Raw genomic sequence first — 23,389 nt, forward strand, 5'->3', positions numbered from 1 at the left:
AAAAGTAGATCTACCACTCAATCTTTCAATCCCACTACTGGGTATCTACCCAAAAGAAAAGAAATCATTACATAAAAAAAATACCCACACCTGTATGTTTATCATAGTGTAAGTCACAATCACAAAATTATGAAATTTATCTAAGTGCCCATCAACTTATGTGCTATGTACACTTATATACTATAGATTACTACTACTCATATACTATGGACTACTACTCAGCCATAAAAAGGAAAAAAGTAATTTCTTTTGTAGCAATTTGGATGGAACTAAAGACCATTATCTTAAGAAAAGTAACTCAGGAAGAGAAAACCAAATGCCACATGTTCTCATTTATGCGTGGGCGCTAAACTAAGGCTACACGTGGTCATATAAAGTATATTACAGACAGCGGAGACTTTGAAAGAGGGAGGGTAGGAGGAGGTTGAGAGATGAAAAATTGCCTACTGGGTACAGTGGGCATTATTCAGGTGATGGATACACTAAAAGCCTAGACTTCATCACTAATAGTATATCCATGTAACAAAACTCCACTTGTACCCCCTAAATCTATTAAAATCTAGAAAAATAAAATAGAAGAGAGAAGAGACAAAGATTAGAGGGGAAAAGACCAAGTGACAAGGTAGGCAGAGATTGAAGTGCTACATACAGTTACAGGCCAAGGAAATTCAAGGACTGCTGGCAGATCATCAAAAGCTAAGAAGCAGCAAGGAAGGTTTCAGAGGGAATGAACATGGCCCTGCCAAAGTCTTAATTTTGAACTTTAAGCTTCCAGAACTATGAAACAAAAAATGTCTGTTGTTTTAAGCATTTCCCCACCCCCCAAAAGAAATCCATGCAAAACCTTTCCTAGTAAAACTACAAAAACAATGACAAATGAAAGGAGCAACAGATACAAAGCAGCAGGAGAATCTTACTGGAAATAACAAAAGCCAGAAAACAATGGAATATAATTTTCAATTTTGGTGGTAGGAAGGAGGGACTGCTTACATAAAATTTTATAATACATCTACAAATACAAGTTAAATAAAGACATTTCCAGAACAACAAATCTGAGATGTTGTAACCAGCAGATCTCCCTAAAGGAAAATCTAAATGACATACTTCAGAAAGAAAAATGTTCCTGGACGGAAGGTCTAGAGAGGCACACAGAAATTGTGGGCACAGAAATCAGTGGACATGGCTGGGCACAGTGGCTCACGCCTGTAATCCTAGCACTCTGGGAGGCCAAGGCAGTAGATCACCTGAGCTCACAAGTTTAAGACCAATCTGAGCTAGAGTGAGACCTTGCCTCTAAGATTAGCCGGGCGTTGTGGCGGGCACCTGTAATCACAGCTACTCAGGAGGCTGAGGCAAGAGAATCACTTGAGCCCAGGAATCTGAGGTAGCTGTGAGCTGTGTGCCATGGCACTCTAACGGGGGGTGACAAAGTGAGACTCTGTCTCAAAAAAAAAAAATTAATTAATTAATTAAAATTAAAATTAGAAAATGTTGGACATGTGAGTAAAGCTAAATAAACACTGACCACATAAACTACATAAAACAGCGATAACATCCTGAGGCCTTTAAAAAGACATTAAAAAAAAATTAAAACACACTAAAATAACAGTTTATAGCGAGAAGAAGGGATAAAATCTTCTAAGGTCCTCACATTATTCTGGAAGAAGACACAACTAGTAGGTAAATCTAGTTTTGGATAAGCTAAGTAGCTAAGTACGAATGTTAAGATGAACAGTGTAACCACTAAAAGGTTAGAAACTGAGTTAAGGAAACAAAAAGGAATTTAAAAAATAGCAAATCAACCCAAAAGAAGGCCACAAAGGAAAGAAAAACAAAAACAGAACAAAAAAAGAAGCACAAAGTGAATGACAGACATAAATTACCTTTGTATTTCAAAGAAAATATACTGTGATTACCACTCACCCTCCTGAAACTAATCAATCCCCCTCCCATTCCTGAACTACTCTCAAATAGGCAAGCCTCTTAACAGTGAAGACTAGGTCCTGACCTGTTGCTAGTGTGGACATCTCCTTCAGCTTCCCCTTCTCCTTCTCCCTCCGAGCCATCTCCCTCCTGGTGTCCAGTGGTGGTGCTGATAGCACCGGTGCTTGAGCTGACACTTCCTGGTCCAGCTGGATGCCCTTCAGCTGTGGCATCACCATAAGCACTGCTCCGGCCAGATACTAGAGGGAAATGGTTATAAAAGCACAAGTCAACTCCCAAAGCATGATGGAACCCAACGCATTCTGAAGTTAGCAATGGTCAGAAAGTAACTGGCAGCATACAGAAAGAAATCTTCTATATGAAGCTAAACAAGGCCCCCTGAATCACTCTTGTGACAGCCATTCAGTCACCTTTCCCTATAACATGAGAACAATCTTAATCTGGGATGCCGATAAATTTCTATCTCATACTTCCGGGGAAACATACACTGACACGGGAATCTAGAAATTATCAGCCACTCTTATCTCCTTAATAAAAATTGCCCATATCCAATTGTAACCATAGACTGATTTACAAGGTGAAACCAAAATGTCATTCTCCTTCATTCTAGAGCCCTACCACATCCAGCTAGTAAACTGGGGAGATGACGTGCTATGTTAACAAAGCAGATCATTAACAGTCTGCTTAAATAAATAAGCGTCAAAAACCATAGGATAATGTGTTCCAAGGCCACACAGATTAAGCACAATTTGGAATTATGCATGTCACTAATCTCACTGGGAATAAGCCATAATTACTGATCCCAAGACCTATTTTGCCCCGACCCTCTGCCCAAGGAGACAGGACCCCCAGGTATATTACCACTGTGCTCGCCAGCCACTGAGTCCACTGCACTTCCCCCGCTCTCTGAGCCCACACTACCACCATGGTCAGCAGGAGAGGTCCGAAGAGTAGAACCATCTGTGGCTGCTGTGCTGCCCTCATCGTCTGAGGCTGGAGCTGAGAGAGTAACGAGAGCTGTTACAGGTAAAAACCCCTCCTTGGGGTGAAAGCATCAAAGCACATAGTGCAGAGGACACAATGTAGTTCATATATCCTGTCATCAAAGGAAAAGGGGAAAGATTTGCTCTGCTGGTTAATCACTAACAGGAACAAACACTAACACGGTGCATTGCAAACAGTACTTAGACAGAAGTGAAGAAAACCCAGTTCACTGGGCATTTCCTTCGCTGTTACAGTGCAAGTAGAACAGTGCAGAGATTCGGTAAGAATCTGTGACATGGACGCTGAGTTTTCTAGCTAAAATGCTTCATGGTCACCATTGTTTAGGTGTTACTGACACCTGCTGAGAGATCTAAAACTAGCCATTACCATTCAAAGCACAGAACTCCGAATTTTAATTGAATTTGTTTTGTAATCAATTTGTGCTTATATTAGGAAATCACTTAGCATGAGCTCTTGAATCAGCCCTGTTTTTGTTTTTAGGTTTTTTTTAGCAAGTGGTCCAAAGGGGTGCTCACTGAGAAATTTCACGCCATCTAATCGTCCTCATCAGATGCTAATAATGAAGCAAGGAAATTCCCCAGGGACAGCCACAGCATCCAGGATCAGGGCTGAGCTGAGACAGGAGGAAAATGTTGGATGAGATACATGGGGGAGGAAAGCCAAGACAGCCACAGAGCACAGGAACACAACTGGCACAACACGACAGTGACCTCAAAGCCTGAAATGACAGCAACTAAACACACAAGAAAATCAACAACCCATGGCAGCAGGTGGAGACAGCCAATTTCTCCCTTTCTTATCTATCCACAGTAAAATTCCCCAAAAAAAGAAAAGAAAAAAAGAGGGAAGCATAGTCTGAAATACTATAAATCACCCTTTAAACTACTTGGGTTACTATTTGGTCCAACTCTATACTCAGGAAATAATTGTTTTAAATCAGAGTAGGGAAAAGATCAAAAGATAAATTAAGTCCTGAAGATTTCCTATGAATTTTAATTGTCAAAAAAATACCCTGTCTCTCAAGCTCATAGATTTCTGATGGTTGTCCATACTGACCAAGAATTCTGAGGCACAATCCAGCTTGTAGCTTCACTTTTATTTGTTAGTAAAGAGAAAAAAGTTTAAAAAGTATGAGTCCGATTTCTTGTCCATCTTATAATATTGTTTAAAATGTTAGAACTCTGACAAAGAACACTGAAATTAAGCCCTATAGCTGAAACAGCCTGCACGCCACTCTCTCGGCCTCTCCTTGGAAAATTAGCTAAAGCCAGGCAGCATGCAAGGTGTGAGGAAGTGGAGGCATGAGCGCCAGTGCCAAGCTGTATCCACTATGCTTTCCACACCCATATTTCTAAAGCCAGGCAGAAGCAGGAAGTCCAGAATGGCCTGTCAAAGCAGCTGCCCATTACACTCTCACAGCAGTGGAAACAAGGCCTGTGGGTCCTAGGACCCTGAGCCATGTTCCTTGCTGTGGACAGTTACCTGATGCTGTGGTGTCAGAGAGGGTTCCTGCGTCCAGAGAGGAAGAGCTGGGTGCTTGGCCGGACAGTCCCAGGCTCTGCAGGCCCAGGGCACTGCTGCTGCTGCCTGGGAAACAAGTGGAGAGTGAGCACAACATCCCCTCCAGACCCCATCCACAGGGCCACTTTGGCCACTGCTGCCCTCAGAGTCTCTAAACACCAGCATGTGACCCCCTCTGGCCTAGAGGAAGGTAACGAACAGCCACTGCCATCCACCCACCAACTTGAGTTACAGAGATGGTGGGATGCTTCCTTCAACTCAGGCAGGACACAGGCTGGAGGAATTAGACAGATTTGGGAAGAAATAATCCCAAAGACTAAACTAGCACAAACTATGTGACTGGCTCCCAGACTGGAATTCCCACCAGAACCCCTCTCACTCTCCACCTGTGACTCTGACAGCTCTCACCCAGATCAACCTCTCCCCAAATCTGGGGACAAGCTAGTCAGCTGGATATCAGTAACTGCCAAACCCTCTTTCCTGCACAAGGCCAATGGGCCAGTTTATTCCTGGCATTGCCTTCTACCTTGTTGGTCCTGCTGCAGGCTCAGGGCAATGGCTAGCTCAACCATGGTCTCATCATCTGCATCAGGCGGGATGTCCAGCATTGGGGGGAAGCCCTCTGCGCCTGCTAGCAGGGCCTCCAGGGGAGAGGGGTTGCCATTGTTGACATTTTCAGCTGTCTCCAGGACCATCGACTCAGACTGTAGAGAGAAAGCTCTGTCAGTGTCCCATGGCAAATGGTAATGTTTGGAAGTCCACTGAATAAGAGCCAGAGAAGAGTTCTGAAGCTCCTCCTCCCCTTCTCCTGCTGCCAGAGACTCACCACCATCTCAAAATCTCCATGGTCCACCTCACTCTGTTCCTGGCTTTCCTGACGGATGTGACCACCATTAGGGATCCCTGATGACTGCATTTTCTCATCTGCATCATCATCGTCATCATCATCCTTGTCTCCTGAGTCAAAGAAACCCCAGTCACCTGAGAGTGCTTGCTTTCCTCCCTTGGCATAGGGTGTGATAAGTCACATAGCAACAAAACCCCAGATAAGCTACCAGCTAGCACCTGGGCTCCAAAGGTATAACTCCAGGGTGCTACACCTGGACTTATTCTCTCGATTCTTGGACCTAGCAGGATCTGGGAAGATAGTATTGACAGTGACAATTGGCCCCCTAGAGGAACAGACTTTTTCAGATGATTAAGGAAGAAAAAAAAACCCTTGGATTCCCAAAGGGATTCCCATAAAGCAGAGAAATCTAACACCAGTAGCCGCCCTAAGTCCCGACCATTTCTCAGGAGATAGGAAAAACAGTACAACTGAGATATTTAGCTTTTATCTGTCATGGCAGCTCAGAGTTTATTACCCAACTTTTTCCCCAACTAATTCAGTGGGATTTTCACTGAATTATAAGAAGAGACAGAATTTAAGTATAAAACCATCAAATGGAAATTGAGGCTACTATAACAGGCCCTGTCTGGGCCCACTTCTGTGTGAAGGTAGGAAGCCGTCTAAGAAGGCAGAGTTTAGGTGAGCCTCCTAATTGTCAGAAGAGGATAGAGACCTCACCTTCCACTCTATGGATTTTTAAAGCATGTAAATAATGTCCTTCATTAGAAACAAACTATTTCCAACATAGGTTCATGCCAGAGAAAAGAGCCACCAACTACTGCCTTGAAGAACCTGTCTAAAAGTTACAAAGGTGTACATATTCCTGTGTATCTGCACTGTGCCACACGGCAGCACCAGCCACACAAGGCTACTGAACACTTAAAAGTGGCTAGTCCAAAAGGACAGGCGCTATGAGTGTAAAATACACACTGTAACGGTACCAAAACCGCAAAATAATTCACTAATAATTTTTTATTCACTCCATATTGAAATAACATTTTTCATATAATGGATTAAATAAATTATTAGCACATTAATTGCGCTTATTTCTTTTTACTCTTTGTAATGTGGGCTATTAGAAAATTTAAAATTGCATATGTAACTTTCATTTAAAATTTACTTCTGAATCAAATCAATCAAATCAGCATAGTTACCTAATGCTATTATTTAGACAACCATGTAGAATTGCTTTTATTGAAATGTGAATGTTATATCCTTAATTATGTCCAAAGAAATTGTCATGAGGGAAATTTCTGTGAAATCTGCTATCAAACTTACTGCAGGTAAGTCCACTGTAGATTCTAACCCTTGAGTAACAAAATGTACCCTTAATCAAGAGCTTTCTGTGCCTGAAAAACAGTCTTTGGTCATTGTGATTTTTGTAACTGTTCTTATTTTATTTTTGCTACGGTTCCTAGGAAGCTTTCAGCCAAAAAAGATCTTCATTTAAGAACCTTGCAAGAGCTTGTGATGTAGTGGGTTTTCTATATCCTTAGCTTGATTTTAGTATGGCAATTTTATTTTCCCAATGCCTCGATTTTCTTTATTTTTATTCTACTTATTAAATGCATTTTAATGTGCCACTTTAAATTCTTTATGGAATAAGGTGGGGTGACAACATAGACATAGTCTCCAGCACCTTGGTCGATGTAAGCAGCATATCCTAATGACATGCCTCCCTTTTCTACCACCCGTCTCCGTTTCCACAGAGACTCAAGCCTAAACCCAGACCTCACATTACCCATTGGAGTGTTGCTTCGAGGGGAAGAGGGCAAAGTCACATGTCTCCGTTTGTTCCTGGGCCTTAAGACGCGAATTAGGGCTTGTTTACAAGAGAAGCTCACGGCAGGATCCTGTGATTTAAAAGGAAACTGTCATGCTTAGGTTTTATATTGTTCATTAAACTATGTATATGGAAAAGTTTTCCTTTATCAGATCACTCACAAGCATGTGGAAATCTACCTACTCTCACCTGCACCCCAGCCAATCAAGTTCAACAAGCTAAGTTAATGTCCACCTCCTGACCTGGCACAAAACAGGCCCATTTACTTCTTTCTTGTCTCCAGTTTCTGGTGACAGACTCTCAGCCCATTTGCTCCCCAACTACCTTGCCTCTCTATAAATGGTGTTAGCTTTTCAGCAGATGATCTGGCCCTAGGTATACATCTTAGCTCTGTGTTAAAACTAGCCTTTCTAATATATAGCTTCTGTGACAAGTCACCAGAAGTAGAAACCTTGCTGTCCTGTACTCATTCACATACTTATCAGTATAACACTTTTGAGTTACTCAGCACTGACTATGTAGCAGCAAGCACCAGGCTAGTTCCTGTGGGGTCAGCACTTACTGAATTCAGATCTTACTCTTCCATGGAGTAAGATCTCAAAGTTTTTATTTATTTATTTATTTTATTTTTTGAGACAGTCTCAAGCTGTTGCCCTTGGTAGAGTGCTGTGGCGTCACAGCTCACAGCAACCTCAAACTCCTGAGCTTAAACGATTCTCTTGCTTCAGCCTCCCAAGCAGCTGGGACTACAGGCGCCGGCCACAACGCCCGGCTGTTTTTGGTTGCAGTTGCCATTTTTGTTTAGCTGTTCCAAGCGGGGTTCGAACCTGCCACCTTTGGTGCATGTAGCTGATGCTGTAACAACTGTGCTATGGGCGCTGAGCCTCAAAGTTTTTATTGATCTTCGAAACTCTCAATTTCTATAAGTTTCATTAGTTTAGCAAACTTATTTAAAAATATTTCCAAGGCTGACATTCCTAGGCTGATGAGAAACATCTGAGGTTACAATGATACATACAGGACACAACAGCATCTGCATGTAGATCTTGGACGCCGTGTTAATACAATCCAGCTCGCAGGTACAGTAGCCATGAATAATATCTACCAGAGCATTAACAGTGGCTTCAATATGAGTTAGGCCTAAAGGGGAGAAAAATATTATTTGAAAATATGGTCGAAAAATCTCTAGCTACTTGATTGCCTCAGATAAAACTAGAAATTCTTATCCCCACATAAAGGTCAAGCTAACAAAAGTCAGTAGCGCACGTGTACGCACACACATGACATACACAGTAGCTTTTTTTGTGTGTGTGTGAGATAGAGTCTCACGATGTTGCCCTCAGTAGAGGGCCATGGCGTCACAGCTCACAGCAACCGCTCCAACTTCTGGGCTTAAGCGCTTCTCCTGCCTCAGTCTCCCAAGCACAGTAGCTTTTCTTAAAACACACACAGAATGTAGCCTGTCAGCAATTTGTGATTTCTTTTATTAACGATCTCCTAATCTTCTCAACTGTCCTCAAAAGCTTTTCCAGATCTCCTGCAGCATAGAAACTGTCCATTCTTTATGGATATAAAGATAAGACAGAGAAATAGGAAAAGGCAGGCAGCTACAAGCTGCCCTCTATAGTCCCCAAACCTTAAGCAATAGCAAAATATGACCTTGACTTGCCTTTTAGGCTTTTAGTGCCCAAGTAACCTCCAAATATGAATGAAGGCTGGGATCACTCTGCTTTTCTACATTGCTTTTCAGATCCTTACTCTTCCACCTGAACTTTCAGTAGTGTGAAAAGTTAGATACCAGAGGCAGTAGTTGTTTGAAAATCAAATAATCCTCAAGGCTTACGCTTAACTCTTACCTTTTTTCTTTCTTTTTTTCTTGGAGATGGGGTCCTGCTCTGTTACCCAGGCTGGAGTGCAGTGGCCCAATCATAGCTCACTGCAGTCTCAAACTCCTAGGCTCAGGCAATCCTCCAGCCTCAGCCTCCCAAGTAGCTGAGATTATAGGTGCTGTCACCACACCCAGCTCGTGTTTTTTTCCACTTTTTGTAGAGGCAGAGTCTTGCTCTATTGTTTAGGCGAGTTTCAAACTCCTGGCCTCAGGTAATCCTCCTGCCTTGGCCTCCCAAAATGCTGGGGTTACGAGTGAGAGACATTGCACCTGGCTAACCTTTGACCTAGCTTTGGAAGATTTTATAAAAACAATTGTAAATATCACTAAGGACACACATTTATGTAAAATATTCAACCCCACATGAAGAGATAATAAATAGTGCAAGAAATTCCCACTCTCTGCTACTCTGCTAAATTCCTGTAACATTAGGAACAATGCACTGATCTCGCAGACTTCTATTTCCCAATTATAAATTCTAGAAGTAGATGATAAAGGATGAAGGCTAAATGATGAAGGTTATAGCTGTTCAAATACAGAACTTATATCAGATTTTACTACGTATCAAGACCCAAGAATCCCTTTTAACGTGGTACCTGGCAGGCAGGCAGGTGCCAAGAAGGCATTCTTGGGTTTGGATGCATGGAGTTTCCAGAAGTGATTCATGAGCTGGGTGATGAAACTACAGCAATCTCCTTCCAACTGTTTCTGTGGTTCTTTCCCCTCATCCACTCCTTCTAAGCAAGAGAAAGAAAATTATTAACAATGGTAAATCTGAGATGGAATTTAATTTGTTTTAAGGTTAACTCAGGTCAAGGAAGCTTGCCTGGGGAGGGAGTTTCAAGTGGGGCCCCAATCAATATGCCAACTATCCCTAGACTCCAGCAGACACATCTAGGAAAAAAACAGTCTGGGAAAGGAATATCACAGAAAACACTGTATGTTAGAATTAAATAGAAGGGGAAGCATTCAGGATGTTTACTGCAGATTCAAAGATCTCACTTCCAAATGTTCAACTTCTAAAAACCTAGAGGAACATCTGAACATTCTAGAGATTTCCCTAGAATGGTTCTGGGATTATAGTATTGGGAGGAGGAACAGGATGACGATGGTATGTGGAAGCACGTAAACACACACGCAACAGAGAATCAGAAAGGCAGCAATAAATTCTATTTGACAATGGCAAAACAGGTTTGGTCCCCAGCCAACATGAGGCAAGATGAGAAAACAGCACCAAGCACTGCGAAGGGCCACTGCACATAACAATAAAATATTGGCAGAGGACAGCATGAAAGCAAGAGACACATCCTGTTGCTTTAAAGCAACCAGAGCTCAAGCAAGCTTAGGGTTACCCTGAAGGTCATACAAGGTAGTAACTTCAGAGACAGATTATACCTGATGTCTAAAACACTGAATAAACTCAAAGATAATGAAAGGCATAAGCACTGGAAAAGGAATTTACTTAAATGGTACAATCTTAATGTTAATAGCCCTAAAAGGTATGAAGACCAGGGAGTAAAATCCCTGTCTCCAGGCATGAAGTCAGCCCAAGGCCAATGAGAACGGTGAGATGAGAGGGCATTAAACAGATTTCAGGACCGGCCACACAGGCCAAGTTCACCTGTTTCCGTCTGGGGCAGCTTTGACTCCGTAAAATGCACAAGATTGTTAGGGCGCATGATGGCAATGGAGCGAGCTGTGATCACGAGCCTCTGGAACACCTCAGGGTCTAAATCCTTGCCTTCTTTGCTGGATGTGTTGAGACACTGCACAGCTTTGCTCAGCAAGGCCTGATCCTAATAAAACAACAAGATCACAGAAGATCGACCATGAACAAAGGATGATAAAAAAGCAAAGAGGATGGGCGGCGCCTGTGGCTCAAAGGAGTAAGGAGTAGGGTACCAGCCCCATATGCCAGAGGTGGCGGGTTCAAACCCAGCCCCGGCCCAAAACTGCAGGAAAAAAACCAATAAACAAAAAACAAAGAGGAGAGAAAACCTTACAGGTGGTCAGGATTGTTGCCTCCTCTCAAGAGAACGTTAATGACCACCAACTTCAAAGCAGCCCAATATACCTAAGTTTCTTAATATATCTTAGAGTTACTAAACAATTAAAAAACATGCAATAAGAATCAAAGCATAATAGGAAAATTAGAATCCATCCAATTCTCCAGAACAGCAATATCCTGGATTTCTTTCCAATAGTATAAGAGTCATTTCCTGGCAAATATATATTATCCCCAAATTTATGTTTGCAAAATTGCCTTTCCTTGAGAGGCTCAGCAGGTTAAATTCACTTTCCTCAGTTCTCTGGGTTGGAAGCACAAAAGCTTAACCAAGGCTTCTGGGATGGTAGCTTCTCCCAGAGCCCTGCTTCCCCATGGATCTGAATTGTCATCTTTTCCATCCGTGGAAATCGGCACAACCTATCACCTTCAGCAACTCCTTTCTTTGCCCAGATTTTCCCTTCAGAGCCTCTCTACCGTTCAACAACTGTGTCACCAACAAGTACAGGGCACCTTCTGCATCGCACCATAGGTGGGGGAGTGAAGATACCAGCAGCCCTCACCTCTTAAGGGATCCCTTACCTCTCTCTTCTCCACTGAGAAGCCACCCACACTCAATATCCCTCCCTCTCTTGCTCGCATCTTGCTGATCCTGTTAGAGTGGCAGAAAAATAAGTATAAACCAGTGGCCCATTAGCCAGCTTCTCCTGAGTTTTGAGTGGCATTCATGAATTTCTCAGGAGAAACTTAAAATGATGTGGGTTTAATCTCAATGCCATCCTCCACTTTACTTTGGTATGCCCTCGCTTTGCACATGAACAACCAACTTACTTGATTCCCTGTCAGGACTACAACTTCCATTTCTACAGGGACATTCCTGAAAGAAACGGTTACCTTGTGGCTGTGGTAGGCCGAGCGGCTGGTGTGCAGGCTGGCCAGAAGGCTCTTGGACTGCTGCTGGACACTGGCCGGGGCTGGCAGGGACAGCAGCAAAGTGGCCAGCTCCTGAGCTGCATTCTTATTTCTCTCCTGATGCAAAAGACAGCAGAGTTATCGCTAATCCCACCAAGATAGTGCACAGTGAACTATCTATACTCCATCTCTCCCTTCTTTCCTTTTAGGTCACCAGGGCTAGGTTATACTCTATGGAGGACAAAGAGCAAAACACAAGTTTCAGACATTATAATCCTCCTACCATACAGGTGAAGAAATGGAATCCAAGCTCATGACTCCCCAGAGCAGTGCCACACATCCCATCCTACAACATGCTCTCACTATAGGCCCCCAAAGTAGGATAGAGACCTTAAGCTGAAGACTTCTCGGGAGTTTCCTTACAAATCAAGATTACACTATAAATGTTCTTTAGCAGTGAGTCCTCAGGGTCTCACAACTCCAATGACTTCCCGCCTCTTCAGAAAGCTTCCATGTGCTTTGAAAAAGTAACTTGCCTTCTCGATGATTGGGCCAACAGCGAAGCAGCTTTCCAAGGCTTCTAAAGAACTCACAACCAGCCTGGGGAGACAGAAAACCTGGCTTGAGTACAACCACCGTTCTTTCCGCCTTGTGCTTTAGCCTAAGCAAACTATAGTCATGAGGACCTTGGGGACAGCTAATGAATGCCAAATACAAAATCAAAGCACAATAAGACCTGCCACAGGCACCATGCATATCATTTCCTGTGTCGCAGGCCAGGAGAAACCTGGCTCCTGCTTGGAGATCAACCTGAGGCCATGTTCATAATCCGTAACTCAAAGATAGGACTTTTCTTCCTCAAAGAGGATAAATGTGCTTCCTTCTGCTGCCTGTGGCAGGGATCACTGAGACAGGCTTAACAGTCTTGATGCTGTGGGACCCGAAGCTCAGGTGCCCAGAGATCAGTGGGCAAAGGGAAACACAAAGGGAAAGATTAAAGCCATCTTCTTATTTATACTAGTAAGGTTAAGGTTGCATTTTATTTACACCCCAAGAAAATGCACAAAGGCATTTCCTATGATCCCTAAGTATTAGGGAGAGAAAAACCTGTATTTTTAGGTGCATGCCAATTGTCAACATTCAAGGGGTAGAAAACTTGAGCGATTCTCCATTAAGGAAGAAATAGGAAACCAAGCTATTAAAAAGGTACCAAGTAACATGCTCCCCAGGGCTTACTCCTTTGAATTTAATGTAGTATGGTTAAAAGAACAACATCCTGATAGCTGGAGCTCTGAACAGAGAAAGAAAAATATTGAGAAGGTGCTGGAGAGAAAAGGGTTAAGGGGTAGAGGAAGGCAATAAAGAACAGGGGGAGAGGGAACTGAGGCGTAAAACAAACCTGAGCAGACAAGCTCTCCAGTGGCTTATCAGATGGTAGGACTTTGTTATTAATCCTCCACCCTCAACCCCTTCTGACCCCCTAAAGAGTGGGAGCAGAGAGGACTGGGGTAAGGAAGAGAGAGCTGAGAGCGGCCAACACCAAGTGTGCACTTATAGCCCTCCATATATCCACTTTTACACAGGGGCAGCTCTGTAGCCATGCAATGACCACAACGGAAAGAAGCAGGAGGACTCTTAAACAGCAGCGGAATCAACGCAAAGCCACGCCATTGGTTACACTGCTCTCTGACACACACTCACTCGTGCAGAGGAAAAGAAGAGGGCATACTAACCGGTCCAGCTTGGTTAGGGACTCAGTTTCAGAACTTGGGGGAGAAGCAAAGAAAAAAAAGGAAAAAAATGTGAAGCTCAGAGATACCTAGAAACACATCCTAAGCAAACCATGTATGAATAGGGTGGGGGAAAAAAGAGAGAGAGAGGAGGAAGGGGGAGGCTGCTGGTGGGAGGCAGTGATTCCAAGCAAGGCTATTCTTATAACTTACAATGTAAGAAACTCAAAATCTTACATCATGAATTACTTCTCATCTACCATGGCAAACCAGCAGCTACCTAGCACAAAAAAGCCAAGCACGATGCTTAAGAATGCCACTGCTGGGAGATTTAAGGACTGAGACTGTGGATTCTGCTCCAAGATGCAGCAGACAGCCTCTCCTGCTGGCAATGTTATTACCACAGAAGTAGCTACTACAGACAAAGATGAGAAGATGATGAGATCTGAAAGGGAGACAGGATGTTTCCCAATAATCTGCCCAAGGCAGAATCTTAACCTAGAATACTGGCTTTAAGTATCTTCTAGTCTGTGGCCTCTATTACCTGAGCATTAAGAGAAGGCAGAGTCAGATGACTCTGAGCATATTTTTCAGGCTCCGTCCACATGCTAAGGAGACACTGAATGTGGTGCGGGAGTCATGTGAAAACTTATAAATCACAGGCTAGACTTGGAATAGTTATTAGAAGCTGGTTCTCTCAAGAAACAGGAAGGTTCTGCAGGGAGAATGAAAAGTGTAACAAATGAAGCCAAACCCTGCCAGCACCGGTACCTCTCCAGAACAGTCCCACTAGTCGCAGTAGGGGCAGCTGAGTCGCTCTCTCCGGTGCCGTTGCTCTGAGCCAGGTTTGAAGGACAGATGTTACTGACAGAGGCAGAAGGGAATTCTTCTGGGGGCTCATCAGGCCAGCCAAACTGCTCCTTAGTCTTGCCATAAATTTTTACTGCATCTATCATGGTGACACCTGCTGGATCCACTGAGGCCCCAACTGCAAGTAACAAGAGAAGTCTTTAGGAAGCACGTTCTCTAAAGCGCTGCCACCACCTCTCGAAAGCAAAGGCCAGATCAGTTGGGACAAAGTTTTACAGACACAGAGGAATTTACCTCCCGAAACACCAACAGCACTTTGATCATGTATAGACGCTGAATGTGTGTGGAAACAGTTCCACAGACCAAAAGACTCAGAAGAGTTCCTAACCTTCACTCAAAGTAAGGATCTTCCTTCCTCTGCTCTCAGGGTATTGCATCCCCCACCCCTCACCCCCAGGGGTCTCTAAGCATTTCCTTTGTTCAAAGTACAGATTATCACCATTCACACTAATAGCAATAGTATCAGACAGTGGCCAGTAAATAACAAAAATAATGTTAGTCTTAAGAAAGACGGAAAGATTTGCATTCTGAGGGTTTAAAATTTTCAGTGGCACAGTAAGGTACTGCCAACCACCTCTCAGCCATGTGTGACCTGAGACCTTCCTCTGTACTTCAAGAAAGCTTTGTGATTTCACAGGCCTGACTTCTCTTGGCCTCACCACAGAAGCCCATCAGCGAGGTTGACCCAACATGACAGAAGACTTTTACTCTATTTTACCCCTTCCATTCTCAGGCATACTCCTTTCCTCATTATCTCAAAGGAAGCTCAAAGTTTCCTAATGACAGGGACTGCAGAGAAACCAGCAGAGGCCTCCCAAAGTAATGGAGAGCCAGAGACCAGCGTCCAATTTAATGAATCTGCACCAGGGGTAGTGACTCACTGAAGAGGTTCAGCTTTTTATCGGCTTGCAGGGCTTCTTCTCTGGTGAAGGGGAAGTCAAACCAGCGCGAGCGGCTCAGGTTAAGCTGCATAGTTCTGCCAAAGATCTCGATATATGATGGGGCTCGTTCAATTGCCTGAGTGCCAATCTGGATCCGCATGCCTGTCATCACCATAGTGCTGTTGTTGTTACTAATCTCGATGGTGAAGCCACCAGGCTGTAGGGTAGTAAGGCACACATCAGAAAACTAACAGAAGTTCTAAGTTCAAAGTCTGAATACTTCCTCTCATACTATCTCAACATGTGAACCTAGCTGAGACCTTCGTCCTTTTAACTTCCCCATAACGACTTCCTTGCTTCCAAAGATGGGAAAACAAGGGCAGGGAGCAGACCCTCTTCAGTGTCAGGCTCCTTTTCTCCCAGCATTAACAACTTCCTGTTGCTGTCTGCATAGTAATCCTGCTGGCAATGGTGGAAACTCAGCCTGCAGCATGGGAGTCTGGCAAGTGAACCAGCATACTCACTTACTTAAAGGACCACTTAAAGGACTTGAGGGGCAGTGGGCTTTAAGTGTGTACAACATACTCATATTCTAAAAGGAGAGGTGTTCTCAAACCAGATTGTTTACTCGTTCTTCACCCAAGTATTGAACCCAGCCCAGCACAGTCCTCACCTTGGTGTTGGCCACATACATGCCAGTGGAATTCAGCCGGTGCTTTATCTGCTGCGCGTTGTAGACCTGCAGGAGGTCATTACCACCAAACTCTACATCTGTCAGCTGCTGGTTGTGTTCAAAGAAGTCAATGGGGAAAGTCACCTGGGTAGATGTGCGGGTTGCTGCAAAGAATAGCACCAGATTACCAGAGAGCATCGGTATGTGCGGTTTCTACCCCTTCTGCTCCCAGGCCACAAGGAAAGACTCCTTCCAGACCGCGTCCACACTCCCAAATTCTGGTTGATAATGTTTGCATCAGCATGATGCCTACATGTGGTTAACTCTCCAGTGGTTATCATCCCTAAGCACAACATGTCCTAGCAATACAAAAAAAATTGGCATTGGTGTTAGGTCTGTGGTTAATAAAAGCAGGCTCTCCTGTAGCTATTCAAAATTAACAAGAGAAACTATTTCTTTACAGGAGGATGAGCTACAAGTGACACCATTACCACCAACCTACATGTTTAAGGTACTGCAATGATCTCTGCAATGGTCTTTGCTTAGCTGGAATCACTCACTGCTAAATTTAGACTTTAACTGCCCTGAAGACTCTCAGGTGCGAGACCACCAGCTCAGAGACCTGTGATGGGCTCTTCACCACTCTTTGGGAAATTAACCAACTGAAGGGTTAGCGTTAAGGTTAATTTATACTTCAACCAGTTCCATTCTGCCAGCAAGCCATTTTCCCTAAACCTAAAGAGAAAAATCTCTCAAGCAAGGTCCAAGACATATATATTTACTAGGCAAAGAAAGAACTGCTGACCTGAAGCAGATAACCAATGAGTACTTGTCATTTCAAACTGTGGCTCTGCTTTTAGGAAACAAGCTAGCAACCTTACAAAATGTGTAAGAAGGACAGTCACTGTTTCTTCACAGATATTTGGAACAGTATTTACTGAGTCATTGTCTAGAAAACTGCCATTGTCATTCCCCCACAAGTCTTTCAAGAAAGAGCCTTACTGATTGTAGCTGTTTTGCGCTTTCGAACAGGTTTCATTATGCTGATGACACTATTTGGCTGCAGGGATGGCTGCAGCCAGTAGGAGGTGTTCTCCACATTGGCCATGTAAATGCGCAGGCTGCCATCCTCACACAGCAAGATCATCGTTGTCCGCTGCTGCTCATTGCAGGCTGTGTGCCTAATGGCAACCATGTCTTGGATCTAGAAGGAGAGAACAAAGAAGGGTATCGGTTCCCATATATATAGATCAGAACCCACAGACAAAAATAGCCAGAGATGCAATTAGTTTCACAGCCAGTTAGGAATGTTAAAAGATAGCAAAGAAAAGGCATCCAGGAGAAAAAGGATATAAAATCTTTTATAGGCCTCCACTGAAAACTAGGAAAGTAACATAAAGGTAAAAGTATAAAAAAAAGACTCGGTTCACAACAAAGTGATGAGAAAATATGGCACTGACCTTTGCTTTAGCGGGAAGAGTCTTAATCTCCTGGATAAGAAAGGTGTCTGGTTTCACCATGACTACCAATGGCACACCTGTAGTTTGCTGAACACAACACACCAAACCAGGGTGGTTCATCACCTCAGACCACTGGCAAAGGGCAGGAGAAGTCTTAGTACCACCATTGGAACTGCAGACAACAAAAGTGGCCAAGGTGAGGATGTCAATCACCATTCAATTGTTCCCATCTTGACCTAAAGGCCATCCTCTAACTAGCTGTGTGACTCCAGAGCAATATTCTTGGCCAGGGACTCAGATTATCCATAGCTCAGTTTCACTCCAAGTACATGCACTCTTTCATACACCCCAACATGTGCCCCTAGGAGAAGTCCTCATTTAGGAATCTTTACTACTAGGTTTCAGGTGTGAGAAAGAAGCGGCCCTATGTTCCTAGAAGCTACCAACAGCAGAGGGCCACAGAGCCATTTAAGGCTGATGACCCACTGTCCTATTGGGACCTCTAAGCACATCAAGTTAATTGTGAATTAGTGTCCTCTTACTTTTATCCCACAACAGGTAATTCCTCCTCCTCTCTAAAGGAGAGAGGAATGAAAGAAAATGCTATAATGGTTTATCAAAGGCAGATAAGACAAGAAGAGACCTTAAGCTTCTTTTTCTTCCTCCCTAAATAAAATTCTCATGAACTCCCCCAACTCCAACCATGCCTCCACTACTGATAGATACTATGTTCTATTTGCTAATAGAGTTAAATTTCCCACAAGAGGGAAAATTAAAGGGTATTATGACAGGCTGAGTGACTAGGGGAAACTCAGGCTCGCTTCGCACATTAAAGCATGTTGGCTTCCTGGACTATAGGTTTTCCTCCTAAGTAGCAGTGTCCCCCACCCACCCCAATCTACCTCTTACAGCCTAGGGTCTTCACAGAGGACAAACCATACAGGCAGTCCTCCCTGCCAACCCTAGATGCTACCTGATTTTAAGATACCAAGCAGGGAAGAGAGAGGACCTCTGGTCCTCTGCTGGTAAGAAGTAAATTTTACCAGACTCAAAACAAACACCAGTACATGGAAATGGAAGTAGAGATCCCCTATTGAATGTGGGCATTGTGGAAGCTGAACATGAAATGCTCATTCCCACCTTTTGATGTTGATGGAGAAGAGCTGCAACACCTCCAAAGTCGTCCTGCTGATGGTGGCTGCAAATGACTTGCCTTGACAATAGCTGAAGAACAGCATCTGTAATACGTGGGAGTAGTACACAGACACACCACCACCTGCCACCTGGCTGTTACTGTCCTGTGGGGAGAAGGCACACATCCACATCAACTCCTGAGGCTCTGCATACCAGTGGGTTATTAATTTTAAATCAGGATTAGGTGCTCTCATCTGTAAGCATGAAATCCCTGTGTATAAATCTTACAGATACCCTGAGAATAAAGGAACTTCAAGTTGCATCAGTTTAGTCCCAAAGAATAAGAGCTTTGCTATTAGGTAAAAAAAAAAAAAAAAAAAAAAAAGGAAAGAGAATAGAGGAGTTGCTAACTAATTAGCAATAGAAGGAATGAAAGGAAATGGCAAGAAGTACTCTAACCTTAAGGTCCTCATGATTGATCTCCAGGACATTCGTGACATAGAAGGGTCCCTGCTGGGCACTGCTGGCCTCTTCCATGAGCTGAGTATAGATGTACCCAGCTGAAGACATTATAACAATGATATTCTTTCCTTCCTCATTGAAAAGGAAGGTAACATCTCTTATTTTTGAGCTCGGCAGGAGAAAGTAGAAGGTTGGACTCAGGGCATCCACAGACAGGTCATATATCTGCAGGATGAAATAAAGACTAAATAAGGGAAATCTATTCCAGTCCCATCCCCGAACTTTCCTAGCAAATCCAAACAGCTGGAATTGGCCCAGAATGGATATCCATTCTTCATTCAACAAGCACCTACCAAGTGTTAGGCACTGAGCACACAAAGATGAATAAAATATCCATTTCTCTCTCTCAAGGAAGGTACAGAGGAGAGATACACATAAACAAATGCTACAACAAGCACATAATAGGTATACGCTTTGTGCAGTGAGGGCAGAGACAGAGTCCATTTGCTATTGCCTACAGACAGAAAGCATCTGTTTAGCAAAACAGCAAAAGGCAACAACACGTGCGTTTTTTTATTTTTAATTTTTGGGAGAAGCTCACACATAACGGAGATTAGACATTCTGGATTTAAAACTACAATTCTAAGACTGTATCATCAAAGAGCTACAACTGTACCTTAACAAAGTCTGCAGTGACAATTGCTAACTCAGTCTGTGAACCAGGTAACCACACGGCTTTGATGATGAAGTTACCCGTTGCCAGCTGAGGGTGCAATACCAAGTGATCCGAAACGGAGCCTGAGCTACTAAAGGTGAGCACGTGGCAGTCCTGGATAATTTAAGGGACAAAACGGTTAAAAGATGATTTGGAAAATAAGCTACTTCATTACAGAGTTCTAATGTTTCCTATTCTTCCCTAAGATTCCCAGCCTTCAGATAGTATAATAGGCTGTCCACTACACATTCAGGTTTTAAGAACACACAAATTATTTCCAGTACAGGAGAAATCTGGAAGAAATTCAAAAAAAGATTCCTTTTGCATTTCAATAGTTTTTAAGTTTTAATCTCAACAGTGAGCAAGTAGAAGTGGTGCTGAGAACAGGAGCGGGAAGGGGACTCAAGGTAATCAAACCTGGGTCCAGATTTTTACCTTCAGCCCACAAACTGCCAGGTAGTCCTCCTTGCAGGGATTTCCAGTGAGGCTTAGCACAGTGAAGGGAACTGGGGCAGACGCCAAGCGCGTCAGAGTCAACTTCCTTTTGCTGGAATCTGCTTGCTTTAGGAGTGCAGAGAGTTGTAGAACAGTGATCTGCAAAGGAATAATTACTAATTTATTACCTCACCCTAGTCTCTCAGAGAACCCAAAGAAGTAACAAAAATTCTTTCAATAGGGATATTTAGTTTCCCGGCTTTTTTTTTTTTTGCAAGTAAGTCTCATAGGAAAATACTAATTGGCCTCTATTTCTCCTGGATAAAAGACATGGAATGTCTTTCATTGTCTCCTTCTGGGAAGGACTGAAAAGATGAGCAATGAAACCAGCTTCTCTTTGTAGAATTAAACCACAAAACAGACAGTTCCTATGCACCATTCTTCTAGTTTTCCGTAAAACTGTTTCTGAAATAATTTTAGAGCTGTTTGCCCTAAAATGGAGTTCCCCACATACTGGAAGTTCAGACTGCCCATATTTTCACTTAAGATAAAAAAAGTGTCAGTGGTGGCTTGGCGCCTATAGCTCAGTGAGTAGAGCTCTGCTCACATACACTGGAGCTGGCAGGTGCGAACCCAGCCCGCCCAAGCCTGCTAAACAACAATGACAACTGCAAAAAAAAAAAAAAATAGCCAGGTGTTTATGGCAGGCGCCTGTAGTCCCAGCTACTTGGGAGGCTGAGACAATAGAATCACTAAAGCCCAAGAGTTAAGGTTGCTGTGAGCTGTCATGCCACAATACTCTACTGAGGGCAACACAGTGAGACTCTGTCTCAAAAAAAAAAAAAAAGTCAGGGGTGATAGAGGGGCCAGAAAACAGAAAAACATGTTACCTAGCACTCTCCAAACTTCTACTAGTTCCACAAAACAACACAAACTCCTCTGTGTCCTTAGAAGCCTGGGAGGGCAGGGAACGACTAAATAAGGAATGCTCAGGCTACCTATAAAGATTTTTATCTCTTAGCTCTCGTCCTCCAGAGTGACCAGACTGGGCAAGATTGGTAGACTTGCTGTCCTGGGCAATTGCTGATCATTACCTCTTTTGGGGACTTGAGGAGTAACTTTTGAGTAGAAATTTACTAGTCAGAAACAGTCTTTGTCCTGGTTATGCCAGCTCTAGGTCTGATCAAATTTCTCAGGGTTTAGGTATCTAAAAAGCTCCATGAGATCTGTTCATAAAGCCTTCTTGGAATCTAATAGACTTTTACCCACAGAGGGCCAATCTGAGTGTGGTCAACTATCTGTTTTGTGACAAACATGACCTCAAATGAATGGGCAGGAATTGGAGGACCCACCTTGCCCTTCTCATGGCTCACAGCCAAATGCTGACGGCGCCCATGGGGGGAGGAAAGCACACACATAGCCACCCGCCTGAGGACATGGGCGCTGATCAGCTGCCGAATAGTCTGGCCCTGGTCTCCGCTGTAATTCATTCGAACATTCTCAAAGGCACCTTCCTGGGAGCCTAGAGTGGGAACCTGACAAACAGGGAAGCAGAGAAAGCAGGGAAGTAACAGCAAGTGTTATTCAAGCACAATTTAGTCATTCAAAGGAAACTGATTTCAACCTCCAATCCACGGAGACCTAGCCCAATTTGTTAAACTTATTATCAGTCCAACAAGAACAGCAAATTTTTCATAAAGCTAAACTTACTTAATACAAAATACTGGCCTTTAAAAAATGTCAAAATGTCTTTTCTCTTATAAATGGTAGGACAGATGAAATTTTTTCTTTTTATTGTTCTAACCTGGCAAAATTTATAGATCACCACCTACCTCAGCAATTTTTAGCTTTATCTTTGTATCTAAAAATCTAAAAACCAATCCTCTAAAATGGACTGATTTTTAATAAAATATCAGAACATATGTATATATATATATATATATATATTTCCAAATGAATATTATTCCCTTAAAAACAGCCACCTATGAATCTATTTTTGTACCTCATTCACCATTTTTGTTCATGTCCCTTTTGGAATTGCCACCACTTTACTTTCCACTTCTTAACTCTGCCACTAAAAAGGCCAGGAAGGCCACACCAAAAGTCTGAACAGTAGGTTTCAAAGTGAAGAATGACTTATAACCCAAGTGATATAAAGAAGTAAAAGAAATTAAGCTAATCCACATGAAAAAAGCCAACAATCCCTTATATCAATGGGCAAGAGACATGAATAGAACTTTCTCTAAAGATGACAGACGAATGGCTAACAAACATATGAAAAAATGTTCATCATCTCTATATATTAGAGAAATGCAAATGAAAACAACCCTCAAAAACTATCATCTAACCCCAGTGAGAATGGCCCACATCACAAAATCTCAAAACTGCAGATGCTGGCGTGGATGTGGAGAGAAGGGAACACTTTTACACTGCTGGTGGGACTGCAAACTAGTACAACCTTTCTGGAAGGAAGTATGGAGAAACCTCAAAGCACTCAACCTAGACCTCCCATTCGATCCTGCAATCCCATTACTGGGCATCTACCCAGAAGGAAAAAAATCCTTTTATCATAAGGACACTTGTACTAGACTGTTTATGGCAGCTCAATTTACCATTGCCAAAATGTGGAAACAGCCTAAATGCCCACCAACCCAGGAATGGATTAACAAGCTGTGGTATATGTATACCATGGAATACTATTCAGCTATTTAAAAAAATGGAGACTTTACATCCTTCGTATTAACCTGGATGGAAGTGGAAGACATTATTCTTAGTAAAGCATCACAAGAAAGGAGAAGCATGAATCCTATGTACTCAATCTTGATATGAGGACAATTAATGACAATTAAGTTTATGGGGGGGGAAGCAGAAAGAGGGATGGAGGGAGGAGGGTGGGGCCTTAGTGTGTGTCACACTTTATGGGGGCAAGACATGATTGCAAGAGGGACTTTACCTAACAATTGCAATCAGTGTAACTGACTTATTGTACCCTCAATGAATCCCCAACAATAAAAATAAAATAAAATAAAAAAAAAAAAAAAAAAAAAAAGAAATTAAGCTAACGGGCTATAAGCAAAAGAGG

The 23,389-nt window shown here is 43.0% G+C and overlaps 1 protein-coding gene across 5 annotated transcripts in view; it reads right to left on the reverse strand.

Annotated features, from left to right (window-relative positions):
* UBR4 (ubiquitin protein ligase E3 component n-recognin 4) overlaps window positions 1-23,389 on the reverse strand; it is a 140,282-nt gene that overhangs the window by 60,003 nt on the left and 56,890 nt on the right. The window contains exons 40-61 of one of the 5 annotated variants that reach the window (XM_053576398.1): window positions 21,660-21,842; window positions 20,308-20,466; window positions 19,834-19,986; window positions 19,155-19,382; window positions 18,702-18,859; window positions 17,562-17,733; window positions 17,104-17,305; window positions 16,102-16,265; window positions 15,429-15,645; window positions 14,449-14,665; window positions 13,681-13,713; window positions 12,484-12,547; window positions 11,930-12,064; window positions 10,652-10,826; window positions 9,627-9,767; window positions 8,161-8,282; window positions 7,101-7,212; window positions 5,297-5,427; window positions 4,997-5,174; window positions 4,432-4,536; window positions 2,806-2,943; window positions 2,009-2,183 (exon numbers count right to left, since the gene is read on the reverse strand). In XM_053576398.1, the coding sequence (XP_053432373.1) occupies window positions 2,009-2,183; window positions 2,806-2,943; window positions 4,432-4,536; window positions 4,997-5,174; window positions 5,297-5,427; window positions 7,101-7,212; window positions 8,161-8,282; window positions 9,627-9,767; window positions 10,652-10,826; window positions 11,930-12,064; window positions 12,484-12,547; window positions 13,681-13,713; window positions 14,449-14,665; window positions 15,429-15,645; window positions 16,102-16,265; window positions 17,104-17,305; window positions 17,562-17,733; window positions 18,702-18,859; window positions 19,155-19,382; window positions 19,834-19,986; window positions 20,308-20,466; window positions 21,660-21,842 (3,362 nt within the window). The remainder of the gene's footprint in view (window positions 1-2,008; window positions 2,184-2,805; window positions 2,944-4,431; window positions 4,537-4,996; window positions 5,175-5,296; window positions 5,428-7,100; window positions 7,213-8,160; window positions 8,283-9,626; window positions 9,768-10,651; window positions 10,827-11,929; window positions 12,065-12,483; window positions 12,548-13,680; window positions 13,714-14,448; window positions 14,666-15,428; window positions 15,646-16,101; window positions 16,266-17,103; window positions 17,306-17,561; window positions 17,734-18,701; window positions 18,860-19,154; window positions 19,383-19,833; window positions 19,987-20,307; window positions 20,467-21,659; window positions 21,843-23,389) is intronic. The other 4 variants (XM_053576399.1, XM_053576400.1, XM_053576401.1 and 1 more) reach the window with 4 other exon arrangements.

Source organism: Nycticebus coucang, chromosome 22 (assembly GCF_027406575.1).
Source record: "Nycticebus coucang isolate mNycCou1 chromosome 22, mNycCou1.pri, whole genome shotgun sequence".
Lineage (NCBI taxonomy): Eukaryota > Metazoa > Chordata > Mammalia > Primates > Lorisidae > Nycticebus > Nycticebus coucang.